A 20,934-nucleotide genomic window follows, 5' to 3' on the forward strand; every position below is an offset into this window, starting at 1 on the left:
AAAAGTAAACGACAAAAACACACAGTCATATGGGAGGTCATAAATAGGCCTGGCAATTGCAGTATAAGCCTGCAGAGATACAGTCGACCGGTCGCCGTTTGCGTTTCAGAATGCTGACCAGGAAAGGCTGATTGAATTCTGCAAGCCGCTCTGCAGATAATGAGATTCTAGACTTCTACTGCGACTCTTACCCAAGCCTTTTATCTTGTAGCGCATTAACTTGTATTCTCCAGATTTGTGCAACAGCAAAGCTTACAACTTTACAAAAGAGCATTACCGCTAGTCTTTTTAAAGATCACGTAGTTGTAATTTTAATTTCCTGCAGCAGGATCTTGGAGTGTTTCTCTTCGTTACTTTATATGAAAACGACCGTCACAAAAACGGTAGACGAGAAGACCAGAGAGTCTTGACAGAAGTTCATTGCTGTTTAACTCTAAAAATCTGTTGTTGACAAAGATGATCTTGCAGACAGCATGTTCCAAATTGCCTGAAACTGCATTTCTAACATGATATGAAACAGGAGAGAAAAATAGAAAAGTTACTACCTGAAGATCTGGTCGTCGCAGTAGTTGTTTTATTGTCACTGGCACCAAGGGGTGCTGAAGCCTGCACGCTGACTCGATAATCCCAGTAGCTCAGCAGACCGTTGATTTGATGCATTTGGTTATCGTAACCTATATTGGACAAATGAGAACACAATCGTGGCATATAAAAACTTACATGACAGCGTGGTTTCAGTGCGACCCGCTAAATCAAGCCCCTTGAGAATCTTAACCTGAGCTGACTAATACAGACATTCAGGTTGGTTGGTTGTTTATGTTTCTTGTCTCAAGAGGGTGTCACATTATACGAGACCGACTTAGCATACATCTTATTCTGTTTTGCTCTCAACCAACTCTTCACAAACTGTTAACATTCAGGAAAATTCAAAGTCAAACACAAAGAAAATGTCTCACCGTACACATAATACCATAACTTAAGACATAAGTATTTATTATTTACTGCCTACATAACCGCATATATCCCATGACCTCCCTTCTTTGTCTCTGTTACTTCAGTATGGGTATATATGTTGTATTTTTATAGCTCAATAAATACATCATGGACTCCAAAAAATATATGATAGTGCAGATTCCGATTTGGGCAAAGGACTACTTTCCTCCCGACCTTTGACCTCGCTCGCGCCGAACAATGTGACACATTTGTATGAAGTTCTAAAATCGTATTGCACGGCTCAGAAAACCATATCAGTTGCACGCAAAAATGAATCTCAGAACTGATCTGATGTATGAGATGCAATAAGCAAAAGTTTCTTTCATAATGAATGCAATGCAGGTCGAAAAAAACGAACATTCAACTTACAAGATAACCAGATGCTAGCGAACCAAAACAAAAACACGAGTACCCTCCCCTTGCATCGTTAGCAGACGACTTTTGAGAATCTGTCGGTAGTGTGTTTTGCCGGTGTGCGCCTTCAGCTATCAAACATCGGCTGTTTCACATGTTTTGCGAGCAAGTCTACTCTTTTGCCTGGCTCTGCAGTAAGTCCACATATTTTTCCGTAATCCAGTCATATTCCTTCAAAATGCAATCAATCGGCGGTGACAGACGTGTCGGTCGCGTTTTCCTCTCACCCATACCAGTTTAAGTTCATCCATGCAAACACACTCGCAAAACAGTTAATCACGTAGATACATTTCAAATAGGGAGCAAATGGTTAAATCTAAACCTACATATTTGTTCCCTAAGATTTGCTTCTCTGTCAATAAGCCTAATTACACACGTTCGAGAAAAACAACGTGGAATCAATTCTGAATCGAGTAAGCCAAATGGGTCCCAAACCCGTTTCGCCCGTTCTGCCGACCTGAAACGCAAAACAAAAGAATTGTGCGCTTCAACTAAATTAATTTCTATTCGACTTCATTACTTTCTTGCAACTTATGAACCTTTACTTAAAGCTTTTAAATGGTCTGAAAGTAGTGTTACCGCGTACTTATCGATGCACTCATTCGTTTTATTTTTTCAGCGACGGTCACTTAGTTTAAGGTTGCAAAAGGGCTAAGTCTCGCTGGCAACAGTTTTACCCTGCACAGATCGCAACAGTGCCGCTAGTAGTCTACACTTTGTGTTTGATGGTAGAATGGGATATACAGATTACAACACTCGTGGTTTTTTATATGGCTTGTATTTCAGTCAAGACCCAGCGGGAATATCAATCGAGAGACACTCGCCAAAGGCTCGTGTCTCCCGATGATATTCATCCGCTGGGTCTTGACTGAAATACAAGCCATATAAAAAACCACTCGTGTTGTAACCTATACGTATGCAATGGGATTGGCGTTTAGTCACTATTCTAGCTTCTGGTCAATGTACACATTCCTGAAAGTGTAATGACATGCAATGTGATTACCTGTAATCGTGGTGCTGTTGACAAGGGTGAATTGATCAGAAGTAAGGCTGTATTTCTCTTCCCAAGTAACAGTGTAGTTAGTCTTTCCAGTCCTCACCCCGGGTATCCAGGTCACATTCAGCTGACCCACACCACCAGGCACTGCCATCACGTCATGCAGCGGTTCGGCAGCTGGTGACAGACACAACGCGTGCATGTGATGGGGGAAATATGCGTGTGCATGTGTGTGTGTGTGTACGTACGTGTGTGTGTGTGTGTGTGTTCGTGTGTGTGTGCGTGTGAGCGTGTGTGTGTGCGTGTGAGCGTGTGTGTGTGTGTGTGTGTGTGTGTGTGTGTGTGTGTGTGTGTGTGTGTGTGTGTGTGTGTGTGTGTGTGTGTGTGTGTGTGTGTGTGTCATCTTTTAAATATCAAAGCTAAGTTTTCACTTCCTTATCATTACAAGTCTGCCGTGTGCTTTGTTCGTTCCCCGTTTAAACACCAACAGGTGGAGGTGCGCTTGTGATTCCGTTTGTGTTGCATTTTACAAAACGTTTCACAAATAAAACCGTATTGTTTTCTATTCTTCATTTTTGAACGTTAGTGTGTCTAGGTTTCGGGTTTTAATATATAATCAAGTGTTTTCTTTCTGTGCTGCGGACTTCCTGCATTGCTCACTGAACGGGAAACAGCGATTACAAATAATGTCAAGCCAAGCTTTAATCATCCACTTTTCGGCCTAAAAATCAAACATTTCAAATTGGTATTTTTAGTCATACCAGATATGCCGGCTATTTCGCTTTCTCTGTGTGCTACTAACCAAATTATGTCTGTGGTGAGCAGTTCTCACATAGCTGATTATTCCGCTGCAAGTTCCCACATGCACATGACCCCAGTAACTCTCAATGACTGCAGTATGAAAGAGAAAAGGTCAAATTTTCAAGCTGAATACCTTCCTTGGTATGGGAGAATCACTGGAAACAACTCTACCCATATAGAGCCACTTTCTTGGCGTGGATAACAGTTGAAGGAGATACAGTGGCCTGTGAAAATGCTTGACATAAAGACTGGCCGGCAGTGCAAGGCTGCTTCAACAATCAAGCAAAGTAACACATCTTGCTGTTGTTGTTTTTTTCTCTCTCAAATCGACAAACTGTTCGATCAAGATCCTCCCTCCTCTACAAACTCTTTAATGAAGCAGCACTCACCTTCTTCTTTTGTCGTGTTCATTATTTGATTGACAGTACCCTCCCCCTCCTCGTTGTAAGGATAGACTTGCACTTTGTATAACAGGTCAGGCAGCAGACCCGTCAGGTTCCCTGTAAACTTTGTGTTAGAATTCAGATGTGTGCTGGATGTTGTCTGATTACTGGATGTGTTACAGTTGAGTGTCTTCAACTTCTGAGTCTGAAACAAAGCACACATAATACTTTTTATGTTCAACCTGACGAGGACGCAAAATGTCAGCGTTCGACAATCTCTACAGGTTACAATTTTAGTTGGCTGTACTGTATCAAATTCAGACAATGCTATTTCCACAGCGAGGCTGATGACACAGTGAATGTGGCGTCCTCAAGCTCAGAAAGTATGGCATTCCGTTTGTGAAATAATTATTTGGATACTTGTTCATGTTTTTTTCACCAGTTTTAGCTAAATAATCATTATTTAGAAGCTCATATGTGCTAAATAAGTAATTGTTTATAAACAATGTAAAACAATTCTAAATAATTGTTTGTTTACGTAAACCATTCATTATTTACCTAAACAATTACGTCTAAATAATATATTGTTTACGTAAACAATATATTATTTAGACTTATATTACATTGTTTATAAACAATCAGCAATGTTGCTAAATAAATCATTATTTACGTAAACAATGAATTATTTACGTAAACAATGAATTGTTTAGCCAACACATTTTCCATTATTTAGGGGTTTCTAGGATTCGCTTCTGAACTAAGTTTTATGTCTTTCAGTGATTACTATAATTGAATACAAGGTCTCTCCACACACTCTTATCTTAAAATAGCTGTTGTTTGGATATTATTTTGTTTATTTTACAAGCCGAAATTACTGTACGAAAATAACTGATCTCAAACACAGTCAAAGGTCAAGGTCAATTAAGGTTTTTCCCTGCCGGGAGTGTTTAGTGTTTGCATTTTCTTGCTTGAAGTTATTGAAACACAGTTTTTCCCCTTATGTTCTCTGTTCTGTTTATGTCCCAACAACATGCCTGTCTTTCCATTTCTCTTCCTTTAATCGTTTCATTTCAAAGAGAAAAGTAAAAACATATTCGAAACTACGGAGAATTTTCGCGTCACGAAGGAATTCAAAATGGCCGAGGGAGCAGGAAGGAACGATAATATTGAAACCAGAGACATTTTGGAAGTTTTTTCACGCGCTGCTGCTGATGCCATATATATGCGGCATTCTGTCTGGCGGACCTGGTCCTGCTGCGGAAAGAGAAAGTTTTTGTTGAGACAGAACAGAAAACTTAGGACGGAAAACTTTTTTTCAACAACTTCAATGGAGAGAATGCAAACACTAAACACTCCCGGTCATGACCTTGACCTTTTGTTTGTTTTCGCATTCAGTTCTTTTCGTACGGCAATTTCAGCTTGTAAAATAAACAAATTTACGAACATTTTCTGATAAATAATGTTTGGAGATACCTTGTATTGAATTATAGTATATCATACACAAAGAAAACAAATGAAGCTTAGAAGTCAATTCTTGATTCCCCTAAATAATGAAAACTGCTAAATAATGCATTATATAGGTAAACGGGACGGACACGGGTCAACTTTATGTGCAGACCCAGAGACGGAAGCCATGTCCCACCCCCGTGTCATCACAATGGCACGTAAAAGACCTTGGTCATTCTGCCATAAGTGCAGGTGGCTGAATACACCTATAAACACGCAGACACCTGGGTAGCGCGACTCCGTTGCTGCTAGCTTTCCACTGGGAGGAAGCGACCCAAATTTCCCAGCGATGGGACAATAAAGTAATGAAAATGAAATGAAAATGAAATAAACAATGATTTATTTAGCAACTGCTCACTTTATCCACCCAAAAAATATTATTTTGTGAAATAAGTGATTATTTGTGTAAACAATACATTATTTACGTAAACAATGAATTATTTACGTAAACAATGAATTATTTACGTAAAAAATGAATTGTTTAGGTAAACAATGAATGGTTTACGTAAACAACAAATTATTTAGAATTGTTTTACATTGCTTATAAACAATTACTTATTTAGCACATGAGCTTCTAAATAATGATTATTTAGCTAATACTGGTGAAAAAAACATGAAAAAGTATCCAAATAATTATTTGACAAATGGAATGCCATAAGAAAGGGCATACAAGGGAATTGAGTTTGCACGAATCCATTCACTTGCATTTCCATGCACCTGGACAAAAAAAGCCTGAAATCCTTTACACGTCAATCCTACTGCGACTGTGGCTTTGCCCATGGCCGGACGACCAGACTCAGAGATTGAGAAGATGGTTTCAGTTCCAAGTAATTGGGATTTTGGCTTCATTTGTGAGGTATGCGAATACTTGTACTTTCCCCAAAAATGCTTGACACAAACGTGTGCATCTAAGTTAAGAACAGAAGACATGATTACTGAAAGGAAGGATATCCTTACTTGAATGTCCCCCATGCCCTCTGAGCAGTCAGTACACTGAACACTGATCGCTGATGCACATGAACCTGTTGGTGAGACTTGCGCTACCAAGAGATATCCAGTCATTTTGCCATTTGGGTTGGTCGGTTTCTGCCAAGACACGTCAAGCCAGCGACTCCCCTTTGCGTCTTCCACTTTGAGATTGTCTACCTTCCCGGAGCCTGCAAATTAAAAACAAGTCGCGTAAAGCAAAACCAATACATTTTGTCAATCAGTTGGCCTTACACAATGGAACTGAACACTCACTAGAAGGGGGTCTCGTGACGCACTAACCTTAAAAACAGCAGGTCCCGGGAGCACTAAGTTTTCCATATCACGGGTACAGTAGATACTCATGTAATCATCAGCTAGTATCCTTGGCGAACGATGTCAGTAATCCCACATTATTTGGGGCACATTGTTTGTGCTCCATCAATTGCAAAGGTGCCCCACAAAAAGTGCTCTAAAATCGTGGAGCACATTTAAAGTTTAAGGCCAACAAAACGAATACCAAATACAAATGTGTCCCATAGTAAAATGACCAGCCGGAATACCAACAAAACGAATACCTAATACAAATGTGTCCCATAGTAAAATGACCAGCCGGAATACCAACAAAACGAACACCGAATACAAATGCGTCCCATAGTAAAATGACCAGCCGGAATACCAACAAAACGAATACCAAATACAAATGTGTCCCATAGTAAAATGACCAGCCGGAATACCAACAAAACGAATACCAAATACAAATGTGTCCCATAGTAAAATGACCAGCCGGAATACCAACAAAACGAACACCAAATACAAATGTGTCCCATAGTAAAATGACCAGCCGGAATACCAACAAAACGAACACCAAATACAAATGTGTCCCATAGTAAAATGACCAGCCGGAATACCTACAAAACGAACACCAAATACAAATGTGTCCCATAGTAAAATGACCAGCCGGAATACCAACACAGTCAACACACAGTTGATTTTCCGATCAAGCGTGCAGTCTCTATGTGAAAATATGTGTGGACTCGTTAAATCTCTTATGACATACTTACTGTTGGCTTTGACTCTGAACTCTTCCTGGTATGGGTCACTCAAGACGTTTGGATTGGGTCCGGTGATGACGGCCACGATGGTGACGTTGTAGAACGCACCCGGCGTCAGGTTGGAAAACATCACTGACTGAACACCACCATCCTTTTCACTAATAACTTGTTTACTTTCACCAGTCTGAAGACTGACGTTATATTCGTCCACGTGACCGTTAGATCTGTTAAACTTGATTGTGACTTCAGGGCCGGGATAGGGCGACTCCATCAGTGGTCCTGGAACTGCCGGCTCTGAAATTGTTCAAATGCAAGTTTGCTCTGAAAGAGTAACATTCTACTTTCATTCTACTTTCAAAGGTAATCTTCATATGTGACCCTCCACCACGAAATGAGTCGCATGTCACCTCGCGCGGTTCTGCGCTAGGCTTAATATAAGTCTGGGGAGTGTCTGGTAACAGTGTGAGGGTCACCTTAGTCACAGGCTTATAACTCAAACAGTTTTCGCTCTTTTCTAAAACGGTTTTCACCACTAGATAGAGCATAAAAAACTCTTTAGAAAAATGTACAAATATGAAAATCATGCAAAGGTGACATGCGACTCATTCCGTGGTGGAGGGTCACATATAAACAAGTCGCGTGAAGCGATATAAACACATTTAGTCACTCTGTCGGCATAAAACTAAAAGATCAACACCATAAACCAGTCTTCGCCGAGACTACATTTTGATAGTCTCGACTAATTATACCCGAAGACAGAGACAGGTCACGCTCGTCTTCGCGAAGCATGCGAACCGTCGTACTTACTTGATCTATTTTCTTCAATTCTGAGCAAATTTTTAGAGCAAACATGACACATCCATATCGTTTTGAATTAAGGAGAAGATGAAGAAAGAATAGCCTACAATGCCATCATTTTTAAATCTGTTAGTGAAAATTCGTTTTTAATGACAACTTTAATGAGCAAACTAATTCACTAATTTTTACGCTGCCGATCTGAAATGCAATCCCATAGTCTGGACATCGTCAAAGATTGCTTGACCAAATTTTCAATCACACAATTTGCCTAAAAAGTGAAGGCGTGACAGTGTCGCTTCAACTTACACAAAAAGGCGGATATGACATCGTCAAAGACATTTATCGAAAAAATGAAGAAAACATCCAGGGATATCATACCGAGGAACATTCATGTGAAGTTTCATGAAGATCGGTGCAATACTTTTTGCTCTGAATCGCTCTACACATACACACACACACACACACACACACTATCACACATACACACACACACAACAATAGTCTTTGAATGTCCTTTGGATTAGTCCAAGATGGTCGTAGCAACACAAATGCTACAACCATCTTGGAAACATCCTCATGGTATGCCAGATCATTGGCATACCATCATTATGTTTGTTTGTTGTGTCTCTTGTTTGTTCCCTTTAAATGTCGATAGGTGGAAGTTCTTGTGATTGTTTGGTTCTGTCAGAAATAAAATCCAATAACTAACTTACTGCCCGTTATGCCGGTTGGCAAGTAGGGCACCACCAACAAATCCAATAACGTTTCTTGTTTGTTTTTAAGCCGCCTTTATGTAATAAAGCGGCTTTTAGATTTCACTCTGTTTGTGTGGTTGTTTGGTTGTTTGTCTACAGATAAGACTTGTATCTCTGGTTGAGCTCAAATTTGGTGAGTAGCTTGGCATTCAGCGGCATAGGGTGTTGGCAAACAATTAGGTTCCTAACGTTAGTCAAACTTGAGATATAGACTAGAATCTGAGATCTGTAGCTTGCAAAAAAAATGACACGCTAAACGTTGCTTGTTAGAAGCAAACATCCAGTTTGTATGTGTAGTTTAGATGTATGACAATACGACCAGGATAGATGCCCATCCTGAATATCGTTTTTATGGCCGCCATGACAGTTTTCAAAATGGCTGCCGCCGCTATCAAATTTTGGAATATCTCTGGCTCTAATACGAATAATTCAATAAAGTTTGCATTTATTTCTACATTTTCTGGCACGAGGAATGCACTTAAGATATTTTAGAAATGATTCACTAAGGTTTTAAGCTGTTTTCTTAATTATCCACGACACATTGGGAAAAATTAAGACATTCAGACACCAAGACTGTTCGGTTTCTGTACAAATGGTCTGCAGACAATGACAAAATAGTTTCAACATTCTTCAATCCTAGTAAAAAAACAAAAACAAATATGCAGTACAGATACAGAAACATTAGACAGCATGCAAAGTTCAACAATGGCACCCTTGGCATATTGCAGAGCAAATCAGTCTGATGAGTTTAAACCCTCGATCCTTCTTGTGGAATTGACACAAATAATGCATATCGAGTGTACGACTATTTGTTCAATCATCCTGCTCCTTGGATTTCTGCAGTACTCTGTGCAGTGGCATGCTCGCGTGCATGCTAGAGCCAGGTGGGTGCACTTGCAACGACGCGGGGCACAGCAGGTAGGACCAGCACCACATCCACAAGATGCAAGTTCCAAACACATTGACTCTGGGACTTGAGTTGTCAGAAGCTTAGGTTCAAGGCGAGTGTTCTTCTGTCCCAACAGCATGCCATCCACTGTCAACGACCGAAGGTAGCTGAGGATTTGTTTCCAGGGCTCTCCTCCAGATCAGCGTTTGGTAATGAGAGCGTCTGATGTGAAGAGAAAGAGCAGCATGTGTTGGCGGGAGATTCTCAATGCTTTTCTTTGCATTGTGAAAGAGAGAGCAGCGCACTTGTTGGCTGGCTGGCTGTGTTTGGATCATACAGCTTGCATATGAAAGCTTCAGCGTCGTCCTGTACCCGCTGGTCAGGGAAGTCCTCCCGACCAAGGTTCTCGAGAAGCTGAGGATGCTTAACAAATGTACTCCATGCAGACTGTTTGCCTATGCCAGCAAATTGACTGGTGCTGTCTGATCCTGTTATTGCATGGAATGCCAGTACAGACGATTGCTCTGCCTCTGGTAGATTAATGTCGTGCACAGGGATATACCGTTTCTTCCTGGATATCCCAGTCTGCATCCACAGAAGGGGACTCAGCTCCGTCCGATGTACAGTGAGGAGAACCAGGACATCTGTGACAGAACTGATGATGATTGTCTGACCATATCCCTGCTGAGAGGCATCTTTTGCATGGAGCAGTATTCGAGTGTCAGCTTCCTCATGATCTGCCGATGACAGTTGTGTCATGTTTCTTCCGGATGAAGACTAGACTTTGGCTGCATCTGCAAACCAACCTCCAAGTACAAGTTCTCGTCCCTCCTCCTATGGCAACTTCTCGGCAAGCTGGGGACAGAGAAAATGTGCCAGGCTTGCTTCGTTTTCATTATTTTGATGACAAGACCACCGGCTACTTTGCCTGCTTTGTTCACATGCTCAACAGCCTGGTCATCTGGGATCTGGTTGAACTTTTGCCTTGACTCCTTCGTCACAAAATCCTCAGCAAAGAAGGTTTGGTGCACATCTGGCGCTGTCTCAGAGAGCATTATCATATCTTCCAGAAACACTGCTCCCCATCGTGTGTAGTTGACATGGTCAAAGGCCCCAAACCAAGGCAGCATCTCTGAGATGGATGAGAGAAACAGATTCCAATCTCTATCACGCAGGGAGCACGTGAAACGCAAGAGAATGGACACCAGCTTCATTTACGTCCGCCAGCACTGGAATGTTGCATTCTCTGCGCAGTTGCTGTCAAACTCATCCAACAAAGCTGCTATCTGTCTTGCCTCTGCCAGAAGAAAAGGAAGAGACGTGCTGATCTCTAGATCATCTTTGTCAGCAAATCCTTGAGCTACATTTCTAGCAGCATCTTTCAAGGTGTCGCTGATGACTTTCTCATGTTCTGCTGCCGAGTCTTAGAAGTGAGAGAAAAGAATGGTCCAGAGTGCTTCCAGGGTTAGCTTATGTGCACGTATCACTCGATTCCAGGTTTTCCCTTTCATGACATTGCCAGCTGTGTTTCGCCAAGGACGCCACACTCAATCCAGATGTCAGGGAAACCAGAAGAAGCCATATATTCACCTATCACCTTGGAAAAGTTCTTTTGAATGTGGAATCCCCCCAACATGAAGATGAAATCTTTGCAACTGTCTTTCTTGTCCCATTGCAACATTTTTGCTTTGCAGTATAACTGCTCATCAAACGTAATTATCGTGAATGTTTCGCCCAGTTTTTTGGTCATTGCCTCGCATCGCTTTATGACAGTCCAGAGAGTGTCACATTAATGGACTGGAGCGTTCAGAATAGTCATGGGCCCTACTTATCTACGAGGAGTGTCGGTGGTGGACATTTTTTGATTGAAGCCACTCCATCTTGGAACTACATGGAGATCAGGCCGATGCTATCGTGCAAAAGCAAAAAAACATGCCAGGTCCAAAGTGAGGGACTCCATCATCTTTTTAGCATCTGGCTCATACCAGTTTTCCTGCACCTCTTTTTGAAAACAACGGTTCTGGTGTCGGATTTGTCATGTTTGTGTTTTCCAGATCAGAAAGTTCAGGAGATGTTTGGACAACTTTTGAAGACGATACCTTGACCTGAATATCTTTTACTGGCTCTTGGCGGGTTTTTCTCTTATACTGGGTTGCGTGAAAGGTTCCCATTCCACTGAGGTTTTTTTCAATGATGTCGATGTTGTCTGCTGAGAAACGGACATATCCTTGTTGTGTTCCCTCAGAAACGTGTATTGGTATCATGACATTGCCATGTTCATGATACCGGCTGATGACATCACTAGCTATGGCTGTGTCGGCACTGAATGACCAGCAGCATTGAGAAGTGTCACAAGCTCTTTGGACCGCGTTGCTTGATGAACACTTAGCCCCAGACCAAGATGCTTGGGTGTCATTTGTTGGCCTCCTGATGCCAGAAACACAATGTCTTGACAGACACTAAGAACTTTGGTCCTGATCTCTGTTTCCTTGTCATGACTGACCTCTTCATCAGGGATACCATCTGCACACAAGAGTTTAATGAAAAGAAACAAGGTTTCTGGCACCATTTTTTCAGCATGTTCTATGTCTAGGTTGCCAACTGTGTCATGTCCTTTGGTATGTTTCATGCCATTGTGGATCTTCCGAGCAACTCGGAACAACCAGCTCAGAATGTCATCTTCGTGGTGAATTGTGGTATGCTCATTTTCAGTCTGGAGCATATCTTCCTCTTCACTGCAGCTCCCTTCTTCAATAATGTTTTGAAGCATGTTTTTCCCTGCCACATCACCAAAACCTGGTGGCACAATCAGAAGCGGCTTTATGGGGTCCAGTGGCTGCACAAATGACACCGTATCACCGAGAACTTTCAGTATCTTCTCTTTGAATCGGTTGCTTCTGTAAGGAGCAGGCTGGACATCAAAATCTCTAGAGAGCATCATGCTATAGTGGTCCCAGACAGTTTTCAGGGACAAAATATGTCCTTTTGCCATCTCGTTCTGGAGGTCTGTCATTGTGTTCTCAAAACAGATAGAATCAGGGTTCTTCTTTCCCCCCGCGGGTTAGGGGGAGTCCCATATTGGTTGGGACGAGAAAGAATTTACCCGATGCTACCCAGCATGTCGTAAGAGGCGACTAACGGTTCTGTTTCTCCTTTTACCCTTGTTAAGTGTTTCTTGTATAGAATATAGTCAATGTTTGTAAAGATTTTAGTCAAGCAGTATGTAAGAAATGTTAAGTCCTTTGTACTGGAAACTTGCATTCTCCCAGTAAGGTCATATATTGTACTACGTTGCAAGCCCCTGGAGCAATTTTTTGATTAATGCTTTTGTGAACAAGAAACAATTAACAAGTGGCTCTATCCCATCTCCCCCCTTTCCCCTATCCCATCTCCCCCTTTCCCCGTCGCGATATAACCTTGAATGGTTGAAAACGACGTTAAACACCAAATAAAGAAAGAAAGAAAGGGTTCTTCTCCTCACTTTGACTGCCTTTGTGTTCATGCTTTCGGCAAAAGAGTACATAACACTTAAAGTGATACTCTCCTTCAGCTGCCATCATATCAGAGACCCCAGCTAATCTGCACCTCATGACTGGATCGAACAGAGACAGTTGAATCATTTTGGTAGACGTGTGCTCAAACGCGACTTGGTTCAGTTTGCTTCCAGGGACATTGGACTGGCAAAAGATGCATTTTGACCAGTCCGTAGTAGTGACTGAAGATCGGAGCAGTGTCTTTGTTGGCTGGGTAGTGGAAGTTGAACTTGAAAGCATTTGTGTCAGAGACAGCTTCTGGCTTAAAAAGCTGTTTAAGCCATTCAATTTTGCCCTTCTGTGTAAAGCTGCTGTAGCAAGCTTTATGCCAACGTATTTCATGGGCATGGTATAAAAGGTTAAAAGATGTAAGGGTATCAATCACTTCAATGAAGGTTTCATCATTGTACTTCTCACGTTGATGGATGCCTTGAGTGATGTTATTTATGCCATCCTCTGTAGCTTGTCGTAGTGGATTTGTCTTGCTGGTTGTTCTGGGATCTTGACAAAAAACACCCGGCTCCCACTCAATATATATTGCTTCTTGCCGGCACCTTATTTCTGATGAAAGTCTACGTGCCGGCTCCATATTCTATTCCTGTTACAGAAACTGAAAACAAACCTACTTGAAATCATTTGAAGAAAGAACAATCGTTCATGATTGGACCAACACAGCTTGAATAAAAAATATATTTTGACCAAAACTTTTTTTAAATTGCAATAAGCACAAATTGTATCATGATATTCGAGTTCTGCAGCCTCGAATTAGTATAAATAGCCATTTGGTTTTGGGATTTACTTCATATACAAGTGGAAATAGGCTTGTGTATGGCGGTTTCGGCCGCCATTTTGAAAACTGTCATGGCGGCCATACCAGTAAAATTCAGAAGTGGCATCCATGCCAGGCATATAGCTAAATGTCCAAACTACAAGACCAAAGTGGATGCTTGCTTCTAACAAGCAACGTTTAGGGTGTTTCACCTTTTGGAAGTCAGCCTCTAGACTAATATGAGCTTTACACGCCTTTACGCGCCCAGCCAGGGAGAAACAAAATTAAAGGGTTTAAAATGAGGATGCGCGTCTCAACGTAACACTTGACGTCGAAGAAATGTGCTAGCGAGACCTAGGATCTTTATTCACGAAGCACGGGTGCTTTTACAAAGCATGGGTGTATACACTAGTCTGATAATATATATATTTTTTTTTTCGTTTCAGTTGTTTTCAAATACGCGTACCTCTGCGTTATAAATATCTTAACTAATATCCCGACACCTGCCAGGCTGACTCTAATAGAACGGGAATTTCCGAAAACTCTTTCTCTACAAATTATGTCTTGCTCGGACCAAAAACTCTAGCCTGGGCGATCAGCGAGAGCAGACGTAGGACTTAGGCTCCAGTGTTCAGTCACCCGTGAACGGGTGGGCAGCGTCCAACTGCTGTGTGTTTTACTGCTGTGCCGTGACGATGCTGTGACTTGTTATCTGACTCACTCATGGATCCCTGATTGTGGTGATAGTTTAGCTAGTGTCACCCATCAGTTTTAGGGCATGTGTGTGTTAGGGGGTTAGGCCACTCAGTTAGACCAGTATGTGATAAGCGACATAATCCATGTAGATTCAATATCATTTAAATCAAGAACGTTCTTGTGCAAAGTCAGCTAAGCTAGCTAACCAAACAGGACCTTTTGAGAATAGTTGAGACTGCTTAGCGCCCGCAGAATCCTTTTTCTTGGACCTTAAGGTAATCATCGATTCGAGGAAACCAACAAGATCCGAGGACAAACAGGGGTTTGCTTTTTATTTTGTTACCTTTATTTCTATTTTAGCAACTCTTCCCAATTGCCTGTGTAAGTGAGCGTTTGTTGTACTGTCTACCGTACGTAGAACCCGCCGTAATTTACGAGTTTACAAATATACCGTATTTGTTGATTTGCTGATACATTTTGTTGATAAAGAACTTTTGTTGCAGACATATAGAGAATACTACATGGCTTGCTGTGTCGTACCAGATTTACACGAGTTGTTTTTTAAAATATTGAACTGCGAGCGAAAGCGAGCTATTCACTATTTGAAAAAGCAACGAGTGTAAATCTGGTACGACACAGCAAGCCATGTAGTATTCTGTTTATCCTACATACTGTACTTACGTGTATTTTACTGAAAATGTCCTGCATTCGAGGCAGCTAAATTGAAGACGCTTGTTTTGAAACCTCGATCTCTTCTAAAGCCTCGTGCTATTACGTCAAAGCAAAGAAACGTCACTCTGAAAGTGTGGCGTGACGTGTTAGTTCTAAAGATTCATCGAGGGTAATTAGCGAGCGCAATTTGTGTTTCTATAATGACGTTTGTCTCGGTGACTTTGGCATCATGAGCAGTGGAAAAACAGGTCCCTGCCAGACTTGCTTGACATGACCTCATTTACATGATATACACACGTGTGATTTGAACGATTATTATCTCACGGGTGTCTCTCTCACGTATGTAGGATAAAGACCGTGTTGTCATAGTTTGTTATTTTAATAAAGTTTTGAGGGTGGAATAGATAGGGTAAAGTCAGTTTATAGAGATAACTGGATTGGGTTTTTTTTAAGAAAAGACACCATTTGATATTCGGTCGTTATTCCTCTTTTACATCCGTAAGTTTGATTCAGTAGAAAGATACTTAAAGGGTAAGGTTTTGAATATAATCAGAACAAAAATTGCACGCCGATAGTCTTATTGCAACGTCTTTTGGTTAAAGTTCCATTGAGTTTCATCGGCTTTTTTGTGCACGTTTTGTGTATAAGGTAGAGGAGGATTATTTACATAAATTAGTCCAGTAAGACATATTGAGAAACCGAAAATGAACACTCAGTGTCCTCTTGCGCACCTTTTGGGAGTTGCCCATATACAATGATACTGTCCGGCGCAAACGAAACTGGGCATTACAAAAACTGACTGTCAGGGATCATCTGGGCATTCTAAGTACCTCAAGCATTATAGGATTATAGAATATTTCGAGTATCATGGAGTTAACTGTTGGTGGAGAGAGGAAGAGAGGGAGCGAGCGAGCGAGCGAGAGAGAGAGAGAGAAAGAGAGAGAGAGAGAGAGAGAGAGAGAGAGAGAGAGAGAGAGAGAGAGAGAAAGAGAGAGAGAAAGCCGAGAGAGAGAGTGAGAGAGAGAGTGAAAGAGAGAGTGAGAGAGAGAGAGAGAGAGTGAGAGAGAGAGAGAGAGAGAGAGAGAGAGAGAGAGAGAGAGCGTGTGGTGCTTATACGAGACGTATACATATTGCAGTCTAAAAATAGTATCTTCGATACGCAGGATAAAGGAAATGTAGTGCGTCCCCGAAAACGCTCTATTACAGTTTAGTGCGTCCCGGGACCCCTTCCATACATTATTACTGCGTGTTTTCGGCTTCTAGTGCGTATAGGACGCGCACTTTGGGGAGCCCATCATCATTTCAATATAGGACTCATGACTCACTTGTGTACACTGTAACAGGGGAAGTAGTTTCGTTGGCGTAATCTTCAGTAGTATGTCCAGGGTTCCTGGGGACCCTGGTGGTGACGGTGACCGTGTAGGTGGTGCCCGGGACTAGGCTGGTGCCTGGTTCAAGCTCCGTGAAGGTGTGATGTGTGTCTGTACCCCAATGTGTTGTGTTGCTCTCGTTGAGCGTGGCCTGGTACATGCTGCCAGTGAGGACATCGCTCGATGCATTCCATTGCACTGCTATGCTTGTTTCCATATAGCCAGCAGTGGTGTTTAGACCTAGACTTGTAACCTCCAGCTCTGTAGCTGCAAAAGGTCAACGCAATGCAAATATTTTTAAACCAAGCGGTTGTAGTCAAGATCGCAAAATAAGTGGAAGACACACGGGTCTAGATTTTGGCACACACACACACACTCACACACACACACACACACGCGAACACATACACACACGAACACACGAACACATACACACACACACACACACACACACACACACACACACACACACACACACACACGCACACACACACACACACACACACACACACACACAAAGACGCATATCGACACACACAAAGACGCATATCGACACACACACACACGCGCGCGCAAACACACACACACTCACACACACACACACACACACACACACACACACACACTCACGCGAACACACACACGCGAACACACACACATTCACACACACACATACACACGCACCACCACTACCTCTACAAGCGCACTCACAACTAGTGCACACACTATGCAAACACTCATACGTGTCTAGTCACCGTAACACTTACCCAATCTACACTCATTGGTTCGCCTGAAAGCAATGTTAGAACACAGACACATGCTTGTAGTGCTCCCAGAGTTGTTCACACATGCCTCATTGTTTGTTTCGAAGCACTGCTTGTTCTCCGTGCAAGACTGGGTGTAATTTTGCCCTGAAAAGCAAGAAGCATGGTATCACTCACTGGCGAGTTGAAAGCCAAAGGTCACACCTCGGAGGTGGCCAATTACAAAAGAGCAGCCAGAGACCGGAGGAAACTTTGTTTGTTTGTTTGTTTAACGCCCAGCCGACCACGAAGGGCCATATCAGGGCGGTGCTGCTTTGACATATAACGTGCGCCACACACAAGACAGAAGTCGCAGCACAGGCTTCATGTCTCACCCAGTCACATTATTCTGACACCGGACCAACCAGTCCTAGCACTAACCCCATAATGCTAGACGCCAGGCGGAACAGCCACTAGAGTGCCAATTTTAAACTATGACCCGACCGGGGTTCGAACCCACGACCTCCCGATCACGGGGCGGACGCCTTACCACTAGGCCAACCGTGCTGGTACCGGAGAAAGTTGAGAACAACTTAGGAGCTTGACCCTATGTTTCACAAGGAGCCGAGGGGATTACATCGAATCACTTACTCATTCCTAACCACCCGTCGCCATGCAGCTCCCCATGACTCTCCACGACTATGTCAAGGGGATGTGTCCATCTGGCGTGTTAAAAGCGATGTTACTGATGTTTGAAGCCACCCCCGCCCCCCTTCGTCTCATCAGCCCCTTCACAACCAACGTAACCTCCGCCAGTTATGACATACGAACTGGTTGTCTCAGATTCAGAAGTACTGTCCATTACTAAGTTCTGCCTGAAGTACGAACTTGTCGTTGTGGAGATGATTGAATCGGAAATTGAAGCGAGTGACTTGCGATATATATTATTATTTAGCACAACGTTTCTCTTTGACAGAACTTTTTAAATTACTCCTTGATAAATCATTGCAAGCCTCTCTGTTACTGTGTAAAGACCTCATTAATGATGGTGGTTTTTTTAAGTAAGATGATTGAACAATATGTCTCGAAGATGAATAGTTCCAATCGACGGTGCTTGCGTTCAAAAACGAACCGCGAACTGCTGGTGAATTAATTTATATCAAACCATACCCCGTGTGTATTCTCTTCATAAGTATAATTATCCTTCATGCCGGATTCGGAGTCCCGTTTATTTCCATAGCACACACACACACACACACACACACACACACACACACACACACACACACACACACACACACACACTCACACACACACACACACACACACACACACACACACACACACACACACACACACACATTCACACAATCTGTAGCAATTCCTCAATGATTGCATACACACTTGCAGCACGTACAGATCTTTTGCTACAATAATTGAGATATTCGCAGCAACAAACACACACTTACACATACAAACACATGCAAACACACACATACACACACACACACACACACACACACACATACTCAAACACACATATAAACACACGCGCTCGTTCACAATGGTGCAAACACACAAAACACATACGACGTACACACACATACACACACACACACACACACACACACACACACACACACACACAACACACACACACACACACACTCACACACACACACACACACACACACACACACACTCACACACACACACACACACACACACACACACACACACACACAGATCAGCTGGAGCTGTTTACTTACGCTCTCTGCACGTGTTGTTGGAAGCATCTTCATAATGTGTGGAATTGCATTGACACATTTTGGTGTCATTACAAAACGCATTTGATACACAGGGTGGGCTGGGGGTTTCTTTGTCACAGTCTTCCCCTGGGGCCACAGGTGCGGCGGTCGTAGACAATGTCGTTGTGGTGGTTGTGGGTGTTGTTGGTGTTGTGGGTATTGTCGTTGAGGTGGCTGTTGTTTTGCTGGACGTCATTGTCGTTGTTATTGTTGATGACAGTGACGAAGACAGTTTTGTCACTGTTGTGGTTGGAGAAACTGATTTTGTTGAAGTGAGCCCTGGGATTGATGTTATAATAATAATAATGGAAACTTATAGAGCGCTTACCTATACGCTCTAAGCGCTTTACAATGACATTGCTATACACATGTACAAAACTAAAATACAGCATTAAGACACAAAAAGAACAGGAGTACAAAAGCAAATTCATCGTTTAAGTCCATGCAGTCACAATAATACAAACACACGCGTGCGCACGCACATACGCGTGCGCATACACACACACATGCTATCACCACACACATGCACAGATACACACAGACACACAGACACACGTTCACACACACACACACACACACACACACACACACACACACACACACACACACACACACACACACACACACAGACACGCATACAGACAGGCGCACACACATACATACAACACACACACATACACATGCACTCACACATGAATACTAATATACCTACACAATCTGCATACATGGCGTACACACAAAAAAGCCGCAGATATAATCACAAAATCAAGCTCGTGCTTATGCACATCCATTTATCTACAACCGTTGGTTTCGACAAGGAGCTTGCTGTAACTGCATCAGTAGAAAGCTCTTGAAGTTAGTGATTTAAAAAAGGGTAAACAAAGCATCTCTGGAAAAGATAAGTAATGATTTTTTTAACATCCACCAATATCTTTCAATATTAATTGGATTGCTTTTTTATGGACGCATGATTTCTTTATAATGTGAACAAGAAGAAACACAATGACAATTCTTAAGGAATGTCCTTTACTGTCATGCATCAACACATACACATATTTGTGACCCTCCACCACGGAATGAGTCGCATGTCACCTTTGCATGATTTTCATATTTTTACATTTTCATAAAGAGTTTTGTATGTTCTATCCAGTGGTGAAAACCGTTTTAGAAAAGAGTGAAAACTGTTTGAGTTATAAGCCTGTGACTAAGGTGACCCTCACACTGTTACCATACACTCCCGGGACTTATAGTAAACCTAGCGCAGAACCGCGCGAGGTGACACGCGACTCATTTCGTGGTGGAGGGTCACATTTTTGCTGGAATTCACTACGACAGTTGTAGAGCTCCTGCTTGACTTAGCGAAACACCCAACTATAGACACACACACACACACGCACACACACACACACACACACACACACACACACACACACACACACACACACACACACACACAAACACACACACACACTCATACAAACACACACACACACACATACAAACACACACACACAGACGCACGCACGCACGCACGTACATGCGCGCTAAGGCTCTTACTCATACGCAAGTAGATGTTTAACAGTACTGCAGGAAAATTACTATTTGTTGAATGAAACCGTCTGTAGCGATGTTTGAAACTGTACCAAACACATATTTTCATGAGAAGAAAACAGTGAAAGTCGTCGTTTCAACTAATCAAGCTTAAAATAAAATCCCAAGCCAGCACCCAGCCTTCAAATGTATCCACCAGTGACACATATTGTTGAAAGGACAAGCGAACTCACTT

At 42.3% G+C, this 20,934-nt stretch overlaps 1 protein-coding gene across 2 annotated transcripts in view; it reads right to left on the bottom strand.

Annotated features, from left to right (window-relative positions):
* Nucleotides 1-20,934, bottom strand: part of LOC138961377 (receptor-type tyrosine-protein phosphatase beta-like) — an 81,940-nt gene that overhangs the window by 52,071 nt on the left and 8,935 nt on the right. For both annotated transcript variants that reach the window (XM_070332990.1, XM_070332991.1), the window contains exons 3-10: nucleotides 19,110-19,427; nucleotides 17,365-17,508; nucleotides 16,553-16,864; nucleotides 7,125-7,409; nucleotides 6,052-6,251; nucleotides 3,595-3,793; nucleotides 2,411-2,581; nucleotides 546-674 (exon numbers count right to left, since the gene is read on the bottom strand). In XM_070332990.1, the coding sequence (XP_070189091.1) occupies nucleotides 546-674; nucleotides 2,411-2,581; nucleotides 3,595-3,793; nucleotides 6,052-6,251; nucleotides 7,125-7,409; nucleotides 16,553-16,864; nucleotides 17,365-17,508; nucleotides 19,110-19,427 (1,758 nt within the window). The remainder of the gene's footprint in view (nucleotides 1-545; nucleotides 675-2,410; nucleotides 2,582-3,594; nucleotides 3,794-6,051; nucleotides 6,252-7,124; nucleotides 7,410-16,552; nucleotides 16,865-17,364; nucleotides 17,509-19,109; nucleotides 19,428-20,934) is intronic.

This window comes from Littorina saxatilis, linkage group LG3 (genome assembly GCF_037325665.1).
Source record: "Littorina saxatilis isolate snail1 linkage group LG3, US_GU_Lsax_2.0, whole genome shotgun sequence".
Lineage (NCBI taxonomy): Eukaryota > Metazoa > Mollusca > Gastropoda > Littorinimorpha > Littorinidae > Littorina > Littorina saxatilis.